Below are 15,696 nucleotides of genomic sequence, written 5' to 3' on the forward strand. Positions count from 1 at the left end.
AAGTAATATTAGCATTGTAAAATGAAAAATAAAATGGTCATGGCACGCTTTTGCCAATGACCATCGCCGAAGATAATCCAACTCTTTCGTCAGAGAAAGCTGTCGTGAATACGATTATCGGACGTGCATTATTCTTTCATTTTTTGTAAGTCGTATAAGTGTAGAGACCAGCAAAGACCAAAAGTGACATGGTCAAAAACGTAAAATAAGGAGAACATGAGGGAGAATTAACATCAGTTTCTTTGATTTGTTTCTATTGAGCCTTCACACACTCAAACAAATTGATTTGTTAACTATAAATGAATCCTCCTAACAATGCAATATGATTCGAGTAGCCTTACCTACAAAACTCGCTCAGTTTCCCTCCCTAGTTTTTTCTTTTAAAGTAATTATTTTGTAATAGAGTTCAAGGAAACCGAACATGTAGAAAATGTGAATATTAAAGTAATATTAGCCTTGTACAATAAGAAATAAAATAGTCATGGCACGTTTTTGCCAAAGACAATCGCTGAAGATAATCTGACTCTGCCGTCATAGGAAGCCGTCGGGAATACGACTATCGGATGTTGCATTACTTTTCCATTTTTTGTAATTCGCATAAGTGTAGAGACCAGTGAAAATAAAAAGTGACATGGTCAAGAACGTAAAATAAGGAGAACATGAGGGAGAATTAACATCAGTTTCTTTAATTTGTTTCTATCAAGCTTTGAAACATTCCAACGAATCTTGTTAACTATAAATGCAATATGATTCGAATAGCCTTACCTACCAAACTCGCTAGGTTTCCCTCTTCAATTTTTTCTTTTAAAGTAAATTATTCTGTAACAGAATTCAAGGAAACCGAACATGTAGAAAATGTGAATATTGAAGTAATATTAGCATTGTAAAATAAGAAATAAAATCGTCATGGCACGCTTTTGTCAATGACCATCGCTCTAGATAATCTAACTCTTTCGTCAGAGGAAATCGTCGGTAATACAATTATCGGACGAGCATTATTCTGCCATTTTTTGTAAATGGTAAAAATATAGAGACCTGCAAAGACAAAAAGTGGCATGACCAGGAATGTAATGTAAGGAGAGTATGAGGAAGAATTATCATCAGTTTCTTTGGTTTGTTGATCAAACGCGTGAATTGGATTGACAACCGCTTTTCCGTTAACTGGTGGCAACACTTTTCCGACTGAACCCACGATGTAGCCTTCAGTTATTTCGTCTTCCATGTATCTTCCATAATTGAGAGTGTTGATTTTCAATGCCAGAAATCCTCCATAACCAGGCGAAGATTTGTGAAATAATCCAGCGCCGGATAATGGGGCTGGTGGGTTAGTCTCAACCGGTTGGGCATCCAACAGTGGCAAAGTCGTCTGTCCCACGTCTCTCTTGAAGCTGGACCACCCGAAGCTGACATAAGTATTCGATCCGGAATCTACAGTATTCTGATCTCTCGGTTTATTCTGATTCAATGGACTGTCGGTATCGGCGATATTTATCTTTTGGCTGCAAACATTGAATAGAAATTTACAGTTTATGGGGCTCAAGGGGATACGTCGGTGAAATTCAAGTCTTCACTGGGCCATGGGACCTATTGAATAGTTTGTGATATATTACGGAATGTGGGAATAACTATAGTATATGCCCCGTATAACCATGACAAACTTCATTTTTTCTTGTTTTTACCTTCAAAATGCTCCTTGCGCCGCAGTTTGTATACGATTTTAGAATTTTTTTTAAATGTTCGTTACACTCCAAAGAATAAAGTTCAGCTTCCGTTTTACTTTATTCGCAGTAGATCATGAATAACTGAATTTTGAATTTCATAAATTTTTTGCGTCTTTAGAGTAGAGTAAAATTTATGAAATTCAAAATTCATTTAATCTTCATTTATTGCGAATAAAGTAAAACGGATGCGTAACATTATTCTTTGGAGTGTAACGAACATTAAAAAAAATACGATTAAATGTTTACATGTGAAAAAAATCATCCGATTTTTTTTTTTTTAATCGTTTTTCGTTACAATCGTCAATTTTCATCGTTCGCTGAAATCGTATGATTTTTTTTAAAGGTAAAAACAGGACAAAATGAAGTTTTTTGCTGGTTATACGAGGCAAAATCGATCGGGTCTGCCATTTTCCCTAGTTATTCCCATATTCCGTCATATATCACAAACTGTTCAATGGGTCCTAAATCCCAGTGAAGACTTCAATTTTACCGAGGGGAGTTCGCAGTAGAATTTGGTAGTTGCAGAGGGTAGTCTACATTATACAGATGATCTTGGTACTCATTTTCTATTCTCAAACGAGTGGGAAACTGGTCTTGGATTCAATTGTATTATAGTTGTTTTTGCTAATAAATTTTCTAATAATCTTTCAAAAAAAGCTCATATATTTTTTTTCTTAACTATATTACGTCACGGACGAAAAAAAATAATAGAAAAACCTATCGAATTGATTAGAAAATTCTATTGAATTTCTATTGAACTGTTCTATTAGTTTTTGGCCGATTCTATTGAAATGTTCAATATAAAATATTCAGTAGAAAAAGTCAATAGAATTCAATTTTTCTATTCAACTTATTCTATTGAGATATTTTCTATAGAATTTCCTCGGCTCAAATTTTCTAACTTTTTTCGTTTGATTTTCTTGATGAGAAGAAAATAAAAATAGAATGAAAAAAAATTGAGTCTAACAAATTCTATAGAAAATATATGAAAAGAATAAGTTATATAGAAAAATCAAATTCTATTAACTTTTTCTATTAAATGTTTTCTACTGAACATGTCAATAGAAACAGCCAAAAACTAATAGAAAGTTTGATAGAAATTCAATAGAATTTTCTAACGAATTCGATAGGTTTTTCTATTACATTTTTTCGTGCGTTGTGTATGGAAACCAAAACTCAAGTCAAACCATGGAAAATTCTGGTAGGGGGACTAGTTTAACGATTTTGTTCCTGCACAGCCACATGCGGTCAATGAAAAAAATTAAAACTCGATTTTTGTTTCTTTTGTTTTTAGTAGAATAAATGAGTACTAAAATCATCAGTATGGTAGGGATTGAACGCGTTTGATTGCAATCTTTTTGCATTGTGAACATTTCCATAAAAATCACTGTCCTCGGGACAGGGTGCCAAAAGTGCCAGATCCATTAGCGCCGCAATTACTGGACGACACGGAAATATTTCTCGGATTATAGAAATGAAATTTCTGATTTTTATCTCTGTGTTCATATCATTCGTTCAGAATATATTGAAGATTCGAAGAAATTCATTTGGCGCCACCTTCACGATTTAAAATTTTATTAATTCGATCACTTACTTGTGGCAGGTAGAGGATGAGCGCGATCCATCTCTGGAAGTCAATTCACCAGATGAGAAATTGAATTTCGTGTACTCTAGTTGTAATTTAACGTGTTTCTCTCCCGCGCAAGAACTAGTAAGACCAAACTTTACACCTGTAACAAATAATGTAACCAAGGTGAAATGTGATGAAACTCGGAGATTATTTTTCCCCTTAGAATTTCGATTCAATTCATTCTACCCCGTACATCAAGCGAAGACGTCGTTTCCCGTGTTTTGCCATACATGATAAAAATGATTGTTTTGAGTAGTTCGTTTTTCATCGACCTCGTCATGTTTCAATATTAAATACCGTTTATTTACTATTTGAATGATCAATTACTATAAATAGTGATTTTCACATACGACAAAGGTACATGAACAAACCGGCCGAAAGCGCCGAGAGACTTGGTTACTTAATTTCAGCCGAAAAATTCCTGAAATTCAGTACAAAAACCCTGCTACCGACGTCGGTGGCCAAGTGAGATAGACGCAAGTCTAGTGTGCGAAAGTTTGTGAGTTCGATTCCCGGTGGAACCAAATTTTTTAACGGAAGGCTCCGACGAGCGGCAGGTTCTTCTTCTTCTGATCGTTTTGGTTATATCCTCTCACTATGGTAGAGGCAAGCACCATAACGAGCGAGAGGTTGCTAATAGAGTAAGCGCCTGTACCGGCATGGGTTTCCTGTAGTTTCCTGGGTTACTCCTATGTTTTATACACGGAGAGAAATATTCAATAAAAATGACGTATCTTTTCTGTAATTCCGGAGCGAAATGTGGTTGTAGGAAATTTTACGGAGCTGTCCCGGAATTTTTTCAGAGCGTTCCGTAATTTTTATCTGAATCTCCTGTGAAAAATTACGATACCGTCACTTAAATTTTCTGAGTCGATTTCGTAATTGGTGAGCGAATCGTGAGTTCCGTAATTTTTACTGAACATTTCTCTCCGTGTACGAGTGCGAATGCGGTACAGTGTAGAATCCACAGCCGTATATATAAACTGAGAGAAAAATTTCCTAATACGTAGACCATATTTATTTGAGAGATGTAAATTATTTTCAATGGTTCAAATCTCAGGATGTTTGCGGTTCACGAAACTCAAATGGATTCTCATTTATCACTAACATTGCGCATTGTATCATAAATATATTACGTATCGAAATATTGGAACTGCACAACAAAAAAATTATGAAAACCATAAATACTTGAAGATTGACAATTTTTCTATGCGACTTGAGTGAGAGATGTTTGGGAGAATTGAATAATTGAAGAAAAATTACTTGTCTCAAGAAAATACGTTTCAGATACTAGAATTATTTTTTCTCAGTGTTGGGTTGGATAGAATGCCGAAATGAGACCCGAAAAGAGGGACTCAAAAGATCGTAAAAAACCTACTCAGTTTTAGTAAGAAAAGCCTTGTAATATTGCCTCATGTGATCAGGGGAGGAGCGGCTTCTGTGATTTGCGACCATTCATGAGGGAGGGGGCGGGGGTTGCGTATGTTGTGATGTCCCACAGAATGAACGATGAAAATGAAAACTGAAAAATTATAATTCAAACATAGTTGATTTACATACCGGTAACAATGGAATCCTGGTGTTCAATTATGTCATCAAGATCAATATAGTTGTAAGATCGATTCAGAAGAACGAAATCCGTTCCGTGAACGTAATCAGACGTGCCAAATCTTGCCAGCCGGTAAGATGAGTAGGATAGATCGCAGTCTGTCCATCTTTGGGAATTCTTCTCGATTTCACCGCCAGGGAGTAATTTTCCTTCCTTTATTTGGATACAAATAATCGATTCGTGTCTTGAAAATTTGATTCCCGTCACGACCCTAGAATTGACATTCATGCATACGAAAATTTAGTGAATGATTGCATTTAGCACTGCCCGAGTGGAAATTTCACTCAGTTAGCTTGGATCTACATTAGTGTTAGGTTCAATACTGGTCAGAATTTATTGATTAGACTTTCGGATCAGGATCTGATGAGATTCTGAATGGAGTATCTGTATTCATTGTGGCGGAGTGAATTGTGATCCTATTCTAATCAGTCAAATCTCGACTAGATCCGTATCGGATCCGGTACTGTTCAGGAAGATCGAATCCTAGAATTTTGACCAGGCATGGACCCAAACAAGCGTTACATTTCTGATCCAAAATTGATCAAAATCAGTTTTCACTGGTCAATCTCTTATTCGATCCTAATTTGAATTTCCGCTCGGGTGGCTTTGCTAAAATCATCATACATATTCTCTGTAATGTTGCTCCGTGATACTCGTAAACTGAAGGCCTGAATTTCGGTCGCCATCCTCTCCTTGTGACCGCCTACACACGTGCAGATGCAGTTTTCACATTCATATAATCTGGAAGGAAAAACCTCTTCAAGTTGGTCGATAAAATGGGGCAATACGAAAAAGCAGAGATAGGCAAAATCGTAATACAGAATTTAATTTACTTTATTGCATACAAAGTCGGATAACTGTATTGGACAATTTTTCAATTTTTATTATCTTAATTGTCAAAAAACATTGTCAATTTTTCAAATATTTCATAAATCAGTAAACAATTTCACAAGAATGATGATTATTAGATTAATTGAAAAATCAAATTCAGATATTTAGAATTGATTGTTTAATTACGATTGGGAATTAAACATTATTTTCAAATTGAAATAAAAAAGTAGCGAACTTTGATCTACGGTTAAATAATCTACGGTAAACTTCGTTTAAAATTACTTAGTAACAATTTTTGCCGATCCCTGCGAAAAAGTAATAACCTCACCCTTTCCACCAACCAGGTGTCGCAAGTTGTTGACCTTGGCAGCCATTTTTAACGCCGTAAATGCCACCGCGTTGATCTTCGATCCACTCGTACCGTCTGAGCTCGTGTGGCTGAAAATTATACTGTTTTATTATTTCTATCACACTAATTCACTCGGAAAAAGGTACAGAGGGTGTCAAAATGTAATGATTGAAAGGGGGTGAAATCCCGAGTAAGAAGTTCTTCGACTTTTAGTGTGATAGTTAATCCTTCACGTACGGAAAAATGTAAATGTGAATGTGAATGTCTGTGTCATTTAATGACTCTGTTCAAAATTGATTGATTCCAAAAGTATGGAGAGTACACTCAAAAAAATAATACCTTATATTTAAATTTCAAAGATCTTAAAATAAGGTTTTCAAAAGTCTCAATTTCTAGTTCTCAAAGAGTGTCGATTGTATTGAGGGCTCTTCTGAAAAAGTAGTTGATTAATTGAATGAGAATTTAGGGTCTCTATAATAAATGATTTTGAGACATAATGTCAAGGAATATTCTCCTGAGTGCAAAGAATTTTCCTATCCAGAACATTACACACGAAACAGTTAAATAGAAAAATCTAGCGATTTAATGATAAATTCTATTGGCTTTCTATTGAAATTTCTATTAGTTTTTGGCCGATTCTATTGAAATTTTCAATAGAAAAAGTCAATAGAATTCGATTTTTCTATATAATTTATTCTCTTCCGATACATTCTATAGAATTTCCTCGGCTCGAATTTTCTCAGATTTTTATTTTTCTTTTTTTCTCTTTAAGAAAATCAAACAAAAAACTTGAAAAATTTGAGCCAAGGAAATTCCATAGATAATATCTCAATAGATTAAGTTGCATAGAAAAATCGAATTCGGTTGACTTTTTCTATAGAATATTTTCTATTGAACATTTCAATAGAATTTGCCAAGAACTAATAGAAAGGTCAATAAAAATCCAACAGAATTGTCTAACAAATTCGCTAGGTTTTTTTTATTAAATTGTTCATTCGTGCACTCAATATCTCAACCCAATTCAATCCAATTCAGTTTACAAATGCATCCTCGTATCAGAATTGATGATTCCAAACACGAAGAAAAAAATACACGAAAAATGACTGTCCTAACATAGTAAAATGGCTTCATTTCATCGGATCAGAAAAAATTCTGATGCCACAAATTTTGACGCGAGAAATTCCTGCTTTTCACAACAAAATTTTCTGTGCTGGCACTGGAGTTTTTTCGAGTCCGTCGAAATGAATCCATTTTACAGGCTTCCCACAAATTTTTCGCATATTTTTTCCGTGCATGTGCTTACTTGTATACAATATTGCGCTGTTTCTAGAATCCAACACCTGTCCAGACGAGTGCAAAGTACTCCATCATTGTCATTCCTATGCATGGGCACATCGATGGTATCACATGTGCCTTTACATGAGTCGTTGTTGTTCAGATTGTAGTCCTCCACGAGGACCGCTTGATAAAGCTTTTCCATTTCAAAAAAAGTTTTATCTAAAAAAAAAAATAGTAAAAATTATCTAAAAATTTAGATCCACACTGATAGAATGATTCATTTATTCCAAACGAGATTCGTTAACTATTAACGAATGGTAGAGTTGAATATGACCAAATGAATATTCGTTAATAGTTAACGAATGGTTCACTTGAATGGTGAAAGTCAAGTCAAACAAGGCTCCTGAAATGTACATTCGTTAACTATTAACGAATGAACATTTGGTGGGACCGAATAGACCCTAACCTCCAACCAAAATCTATTCGTTAACAATAACTAATTCGTTCTATCAGTGCACTAATGGCGAATGATCAACTCCCAATTCAGTACCTCTGATGAGATTTTCACGGTCACATGGACGTGAGCTTAGTGATGCGTCATTCATGGAACTCTTGAACTTTCTGAAGTAATTCTTCAATCTTTCTTGACGTTCTTCCTGAGCTTGTTGCAGTTCAGTATCAATAGTGACTAGAGGAAAAAGAATGAATACAGATATCAAAATAATACATTTCCTGATTTGGCCGAAAAAAACGTTTTAAGGATACTTCGTATCCGTCAGACTCCGTTTACCGACATTGTGAAGAAAAATTATGTTCATCACTCGGCCGAAAACAATTTTTCTGACTTGTGTGATTGCATTCCTCGGCTTCGCCTCGGTCTGCAACCTTCACATTCATCAGAAAAGTTTTTTCCGTACTGATCTTCACTTTTCCTCGTCTGGGGATTGGTGTTGACCCTTCCTCAAACTCTTAAAACTGAAAATCACTACGGAAAAATATCGTTCACGCCTAGTGCCATGGGGTTTTTTACTCGTGTGGAGTTGGCGCCCGAGCCGAAGGCGAGGACTGGCCAACCGCGCGAGTAAAAAACCCCATGGCACTCGCCCTGAAATATACTATTTCGGCCGTGTGACGAACAATATGTTTGACGCCACACTGTTAGAAAAAAAATGAAATTTCATGGACAGTTAACAACTAATTTTTAAAACAGTAACACCGAATGTGATTAAGGCAAAAAAGCCATAAAATTTCAGGTTTTACTAAAAATTCTATAAAATTCCAAAATTTAAAGCAGCATAAAGACGAGATTTTCTCAATTTATTTGAATTTCCAATCTAATATGAATATTCAGTGCCGAATTACGTTGAATTTTCAGTGGTAATTAAATTCGATGAGAATTTCCAAAAAAACAACATTTTGAACAGTGTACGCGTTCTGATAAAAAATATATTGTTCACTTTGAAATTAACTATATGCTTACCATTATTCAATTGATGTTGCAAATAGTACCCAAAAGTTAAAGCGACCTGGCCCATCATCTCGGTTGCAACAACAATTTTGTGCAGCTGGTATAAATACTGATTAGGTGATTGATCCCCGCACAGATTTTCGTCTTTCGCCTTAACATAAAATCCCAATAGTGGCATTATCCAATATTCATCGTTGTAAGGATCAATCATAAATGGAAAGATTGATGCTATACACGGAGAGAAATTCTCTAGAAAAATTCTAGTGCAAGCACGAGAAAACGGGCGCAAAGTAACAGCTTCACGGGAAAAATTCCAATGCCAGCCCTGAAAATTTTATCAAGTTCCACGTAAATTTTCCTCGTTCTTATATTAAATTTTCACGGAAATCCCTGGAATTTTTTTCAGAAATCTCTACACTGATAGAATGAGTCATTTATTCCAAATGAGATTTGTTGACTATTAACAAATGGTAGAGTCATATTGAAAGAGAAAAGTCGAGTTAAAGAAGGCTCTTGACATATGCATTTGTTAACTATTAACGAATGAACATTTGGTAAGACCGAATGGACCCTAGCCTCTAACCAAATTTTGGTAACAATAACTAATTTTTTCTACCAATGTAGAAATTTTACCTTAACAGGACTCGAATTCTTCATTGCCGGTGGAATGGGATTCTTTTCAGTACCACCACTAGAATTTTTCAAATAAATTTATCTCCATGTGTTTCATTGCTTTTACTTCAAAATTCTATAATTCTATTCTGTAAGTGTACTAGTTTTTGGATCTGTACTTGTTTCCGGATACTCACTTTTCATTTCCACAAAAAAATAGTTTTGTTTTTTAAAGGGAGACTACTGTGAGTTTTAAAAGTCGTGGGAGTATTGGAGCGCGATTTCTCACGCATTGAAGATCGATTATATGCGTTTAAAAACAAGTAATTAGTGCAACAATATTAAATTTTTATTGTTTTCCCCGTAAACGCTTAAAATGTTAAAAATAGTCCAGGACCTCCAGTTTTTGAGCTACAGAGGTTTTTTTTTAAATTTTTGAAAAAATGTGTACAATAACAATTACGAGTTAGTTTTTTGAAATTCGACCTCTATTAAATTTTCACGGAAATCCTTAGAATTTTTTTCAGAAAAATTCCGTGATTTTAGGTAAATTTACGTGACAGTTCCGGAAAATTTCCTACAACCACATTTCGCTCCGGAATTACGGAAAAGATACGTAATTTTTATTGATTATTTTTCTCACTCGGATTTCAGCCAATCAGAGCGCAGTAATTAAGACTGTCAAACAGTTTTATTTCCGAAATTTGTAAAAAATTTCCGACGGAAATTCACTAGTAGCTTTTCAAATGTTTCTCATCTTTCAACGCATTCCACGTTTAATATTCTGTGTGACAGGTAAACAAAAAAGTAGGTTGTAAATGTATGGCTGTGTAAATGTATCCGGATGCTGTTCACTGCACTCTGCTTGGCCGAAATTCGAGTAGAAAAATAATCCGTCAAATACCACTCGTGCTTCAAAATTAATCGTATATTTTCCTCAAGCTTCCCTGCCTAGAAACGAGTGTGTCAAATATGGCAGAAAATCCACTTCGCACTCGGGATTTTAAACCTGCAAAATTTGACACAATCGTTCCTAGGCAACGAAGCTATCGGAAAATATCCGATAGTTTTGAAGCACTAGTGGTATTACTATTGAATATTTCTCTCCGTGCAGAAAAATTATTGTAAAAAATATTGAAAATAGATTTTCGTTTCGTTCATAAATATTTTTTGGGCTCCAAGTGGGATCCAAGCATGTGAGTGGGAATCACGTAGAGTCTGGGTACCCTCGGAAGGATAAATTTCTACTGGATAGCCTATAGCAAGTGGGCATTGAAGGGAGAGATTTCTACACGGGTGTGTAAGAGTTGAATTTCAAAAAACAAATTCGTAATTGTTATTGCATACATTTTTTCAAAAATTTTGAAAAAAACTCCTTTAGCTCAAAAATTCGAGGCCTTGGACTATTTTTAACATTTTAAGCATTTAAGCATAAGTTTTTATAAACAATTTTTTTTGCACTAATTATTTATTTTTAGACACATAATCTATCTTCAATGTATGAGAAATCTCATTCCAATAGCCTGCGACTTTTAAAGCTCATTGTAGTTTCTCCTCAAGGACATTTCACTAAATTTCAAGAATTTATCCCCAGTTATTAGGGATCCGCGATTTTGAAATTCAGTGATTGCAAAATTCTGAAATTCTGTGATTTTTTCACCAACTTTCAGTGACATTGTCACTAATTTTTAAGGACATCATCGATGATTTTTAGAGCAATGTTCCTGATTTTCAGGGATCTATCCTCAAATTTCAGTGATCAAAATGAGTACTGATCAGGGTCATTCTAGTCAGTATCCAGTACCATCAATAATTGATGACAGATTTCTACAAATCAGTGATATTTCCCTGATTCAATCAAAACTTTTTTTCTGTGTACAAATTTTTTTTTAATCGTCATTTTACATCGCTTTGACCCGGTTAGGGTATACTGCGATGATGATCAAGACTTTAAATGACTAGATCGCAGCATTCTATCCGGCCGGGTTTTGAACTCGGAACGTTGTAAAACTCATTGTTCTACATAAATGATGCTTCGTAGTTATGTAAAAGTTACGTTTCAATCCGTAAAATTTTTAGAACTTAACAGGAAAAATTAAATTTGGGAATAAATAAGGAAATTCCCATCTTCCGTTTGACCCCACACTGCCCTACTCTCATTGGAAAACGCGCGGTAAATTGTGTAGGTTCTGATACAAATCAGGAAATAACTCAATAGAATTCCCTACCAAATTTTTGGTTTAGACTGGTTAGCGGGGACATATAAACGTTAATAAACTCTGAAAACAGAGGATGATTGCAAATCGTTTGGTAATCAATGGTTCACCGATACCACAGGCCATCGATTAAATTTGAATATAAGTAATTAATAAAAAAATTTATGTTTTCTTTTTGGGACTCTTTACGAACTACGTCCTCGTCGTGAGCCCTGGGTCACGCCAAGAGTTGGTGAGGAGTGAATTCTTCACCAGTAACTATTGGTTCCTTTAAGAACTTGGTTACCTCATTGCTAGAAAAGAATTTTAATTATTTAAAATGAAGGTATATCCATATGAAATTAATTTTATTGTGTAGTCGTAAGAAAGTGCGACGGAGTTGAACAAGGAATACCTTATATCCATTGAAATTTATTTTAAAAAACTGATGGATATAATAAGAAAGGACCACAGCAATAGTGTACTGGTGACCCCACGACTTATACGTTTTGCAGCAAAGTAGTACATAGTATCTTTGATGATATTCGAATTTTAACGTTATACCAATTATTACCAAACCATTTTAAAGATGGTTTTGAATACTAGATGTCGAACAAATGAATTGACCCGGCAAACTATGTTTTACTCAAATTTTTCAATACGTCCTGCTTACCTGGACATCATGATTCAGAAGATCCAAGAAGCTCTGTTTGAGATTTTGCGCAGTCACCGGTACAATGTAATCATACAACTTGGATAGACTATCTCGCAGATCTCCGGCCTGTCTTCCTGTCAGTGTATTTGCTACATTCTGCAGCTCCACTCCATTATGTCGACTGATATCGCTTGAAAAACCGAGCGCTACATCGTACAAATTTTTTATTTTTCTAATGGTCATCGCTAGTTCCCGCTTTATGTTGTCAACTTCAATTGCCAGTGGCAGTTGGCTGATTGTTCGTTCTAAGATCGCGAAATTCGCCTCCATACGCATCATGATCCAGTTCAACTGAGACGAAATATCCGTCAACTTTGTATTGACTTCATTGAGATCATGTCCATGTGTATCGTCGCCCGTGAACCAGTCGAACAGTTCGCTCAGAAGTATACTTGCACTTCCTGAGTGACTCATAATCGTTTTCAGTATGCGATATAAGTCCATGGTAGCATGCGTTATCAAACGCACTTTGCTGAAGAGAGATTCTCTTTTTTTTATCTTTGATTTCCCTCCATCGATGTTCATTACTAGCAGCAACAGGAGTAGCACAACCACTGTTTTCCGCAACATTCTGGTAGTTTTGCACCACTGAACGATGGATTGGGGATCACTGTTTACTGTTCTATACAAAAACTGCGGCGGAGCACATTCAATGAAAGATGCACACGATGATTTTCTTGACCGAAAAAATGTCAAGACAGCGTCACTTGATCCGTTTCGACTTCGCAGAGGTAAAGCTTATTCTTTTAAATCACAAAGTCCCATTCATCTTGATCACTCATGTTTGGTTTTTTTGATACTACCTCACTGTGGGTACGAATGATAAAGTTTGCAATGTTGCGATTACGTGAGATGCTTTGATTGAAACTAGATATAACGAAAAATGTAATAAATATTTTTAAGATCAGGTGAATTAAGAGGACAGTATTGTAAAAAAATAACTACTGAGAGAGGGGAAATTTTTGCCCCGCAAATTCTCTCCGTTTGATGAATTCTCAGACCCAAAAATTATTGGAACAAAATCCTTACCACCACGAAAGAATGATGAAACGAGTCGAAAGTGATCTGAAAAGAATGAAGAATCATACAAAAATGTTTGAAAATACGAGGTGGTAGACAGTGGGTGCTGGTGTGTTGTTCGGATACTCCTGAACCCCGAGGGATTTGCAAGTTAACGACACTCAGGTCTGCACTGAAAAAAAATTACTTTTGAATTAATTTTTTTAGGGGCACGTTTCTTCAGGCCAGTCATTCTTTGGTCGTCCAAAATCATCTCCAATTATTATAATTATTTCGAATTATGGGATGATTATTTTACATATAACCTTTATTGAACTCCATTGACAATTATTAACAATTTGGAATTGTTCCAAATTATTTTACGTAAGAAAATTTCAAATTTGAAAAAAAAATTAAAATAATGAATGTTGTCTATTCAAGGTCATATGTAGCATAATCATCTCATAATTCAATATAATTGTAATATTTGCAGATGGACATGAGCCACCTAAGAATGACGAGCGTGGCAGAATACGCTCATAAAAAAATAAATTTTTCTCCAAAGAAAATGATTACTGGGCAAAAGTCAATTTTTCCCAGTGTGTCTTCCCCTCAGATGTCCAAAGATTTTTCAAAATTGTTCATCCTCAGACCACTCAATTCATTTAATCGTGCTCTAGTGGTGGTAAGAAATTTGTTGTCATCAGAATTCAATGAACGAGGAGAATTAATGAAACAAAGATTTTCCTGCGCGGTAGTAATTTTTTTACCCTCCTGCTCGCCTTCGGTATGTCGTAGAACTCGGTGAACATATAGTTGAGGAAAAAAATGTAAATATTGAATAATGCACTTGGTGAATAATATATCGGAGTATCGTGAAGTACTCTCGCCCGCGTGGCTCGGCGAACTAACCCGCTCTCCACTTTCTCATGGAGTTCTCGAACCCAGTGTTACTCATTCGTTTAGACTAAAGCCCGGGGCTGCGTCGCCAAGTTATCAATACTCTCCAATTGGTTTATTTCATAGTGCGGGTGGACCTCCGCATAAGAGCCTCTTTGTTCCAAGCCCCACATTCATACCTCAGATATGACATTCCCACAATTTCCACCCAAAGATTTCTTTCTACACAGAAAAAAAAAAGAAATTTCATTGACAGTTGACTACTATTTTTCAGGACAGTGACACTGAATCCGATTTAGGAAAAAAAACATGAAATTTCAGGTTTCGCTGAAATTTCAGGAAAATTGCGGCAACTTAGAGAGCATAAAGACGAGAATTCCTTAATTTATTAGAATTTCCAATCTAATATGATTATTCAGTCCCAAATTACATTCAGTTTACGGTGAAATCTGAAATTTCATGGTTTTTCATTTTTTCATGGACCTGAAATTTCAATGACGAAATTCCTTGAAATATCAGTGGTAACTAAATTCGATAAAAATTTGTAAAAAGTGTACCGGAAAATTCAGACGAATATTTTCAACAGCGTAAACGAAAGGGCACTTTTTGACACGAGGTGAACGTAGCAGCAGTGTTAAAAAGTATATTATGTCGTCAGGCGATAAAAGTATTATCTTGCGAATGTGGCTTTATAATCCGAGCCGAAGACGAGGATTATAATCACATTCGCCAGATAATACTTTTATCGCCGCGTGAAATACGATATTTTATGTCATTGGGCCCGATAAAGCGCGATTCTAACTTCGCTTTGCTCGGTTATGACATAAACTATTGTTCGATACACGGCCTTGAAGAACTTTTTCCGTACTGACCTTCACTTTTCCTTGCCAAACTCTTAAAAGTGAGAATCACTACGGAAAACTATCGTGCACGACTAATGCAGTGGGGTATTTTGCTCGCGTGGTTGGCCAGTCCTCGCCTTCGGCTCGAACGCCAACCCCACACGGGTAAAAATCCCCATGGCACTTACCATAAAATATACTATTCTGCCTCACATTCATCAGAAAAGTTCCTCACAGCCTAGGGTCAAAATGAACTATTTCGCGTTGAGTGTAGCCCATAGAGCCTTAAAACCTATTCCATTCGATTCCTGAGGAAATTTGGGTTCCCCGTAGGCAGATGGACGGTTCACAATTGCGTTTTTCCACTTCCTACACCCTATGGCAGATAAATTAANCGATTCCTGAGGAAATTTGGGTTCCGGAGAGGCAGATGGACGGCTCAGAATTGCGTGTTTCCACTTCCTACACCCTATACAAGATAAATTAAATTATTTTTTGTTTGCGATTTCGTTTTTCGCGATTATCTCGGAAACTATAAGAGATAGAG

The 15,696-nt window shown here is 35.7% G+C and overlaps 1 protein-coding gene across 1 annotated transcript; it reads right to left on the reverse strand.

Moving 5' to 3' along the window:
* Positions 1-670: 670 nt before the first annotated feature.
* Positions 671-13,085, reverse strand: LOC107044849. The gene is made up of 9 exons (XM_015266899.1): positions 12,367-13,085; positions 8,899-9,037; positions 7,969-8,106; positions 7,444-7,637; positions 6,120-6,229; positions 5,585-5,701; positions 4,912-5,171; positions 3,316-3,451; positions 671-1,499 (listed from the first exon to the last, which is right to left on the reverse strand). The coding sequence occupies exons 1-9, from the start codon at positions 12,976-12,978 to the stop codon at positions 905-907; spliced, it is 2,301 nt and encodes a 766-aa protein (XP_015122385.1). The 5' UTR covers positions 12,979-13,085; the 3' UTR covers positions 671-904.
* Positions 13,086-15,696: the final 2,611 nt, after the last annotated feature.

The sequence above is a fragment of the Diachasma alloeum genome, unplaced genomic scaffold (genome assembly GCF_001412515.2).
Source record: "Diachasma alloeum isolate Michigan unplaced genomic scaffold, Dall2.0 Dall_scaffold_00828, whole genome shotgun sequence".
NCBI lineage: Eukaryota > Metazoa > Arthropoda > Insecta > Hymenoptera > Braconidae > Diachasma > Diachasma alloeum.

Bases quoted from the DNA above. Each gene is read 5' to 3' on its own strand.
- LOC107044849 (XM_015266899.1), bottom strand. From the start codon at position 12,978: ATGTTGCGGAAAACAGTGGTTGTGCTACTCCTGTTGCTGCTAGTAATG. The intron at 5,702-6,119 runs GTGAGGTTATTA...TTTTCCTTCCAG, and splicing joins ACACCTGGTTGGTGGAAAGG to ATTATATGAATGTGAAAACT. The intron at 3,452-4,911 runs GTATGTAAATCA...TATTTGTTACAG, and splicing joins CCAGGATTCCATTGTTACCG to GTGTAAAGTTTGGTCTTACT.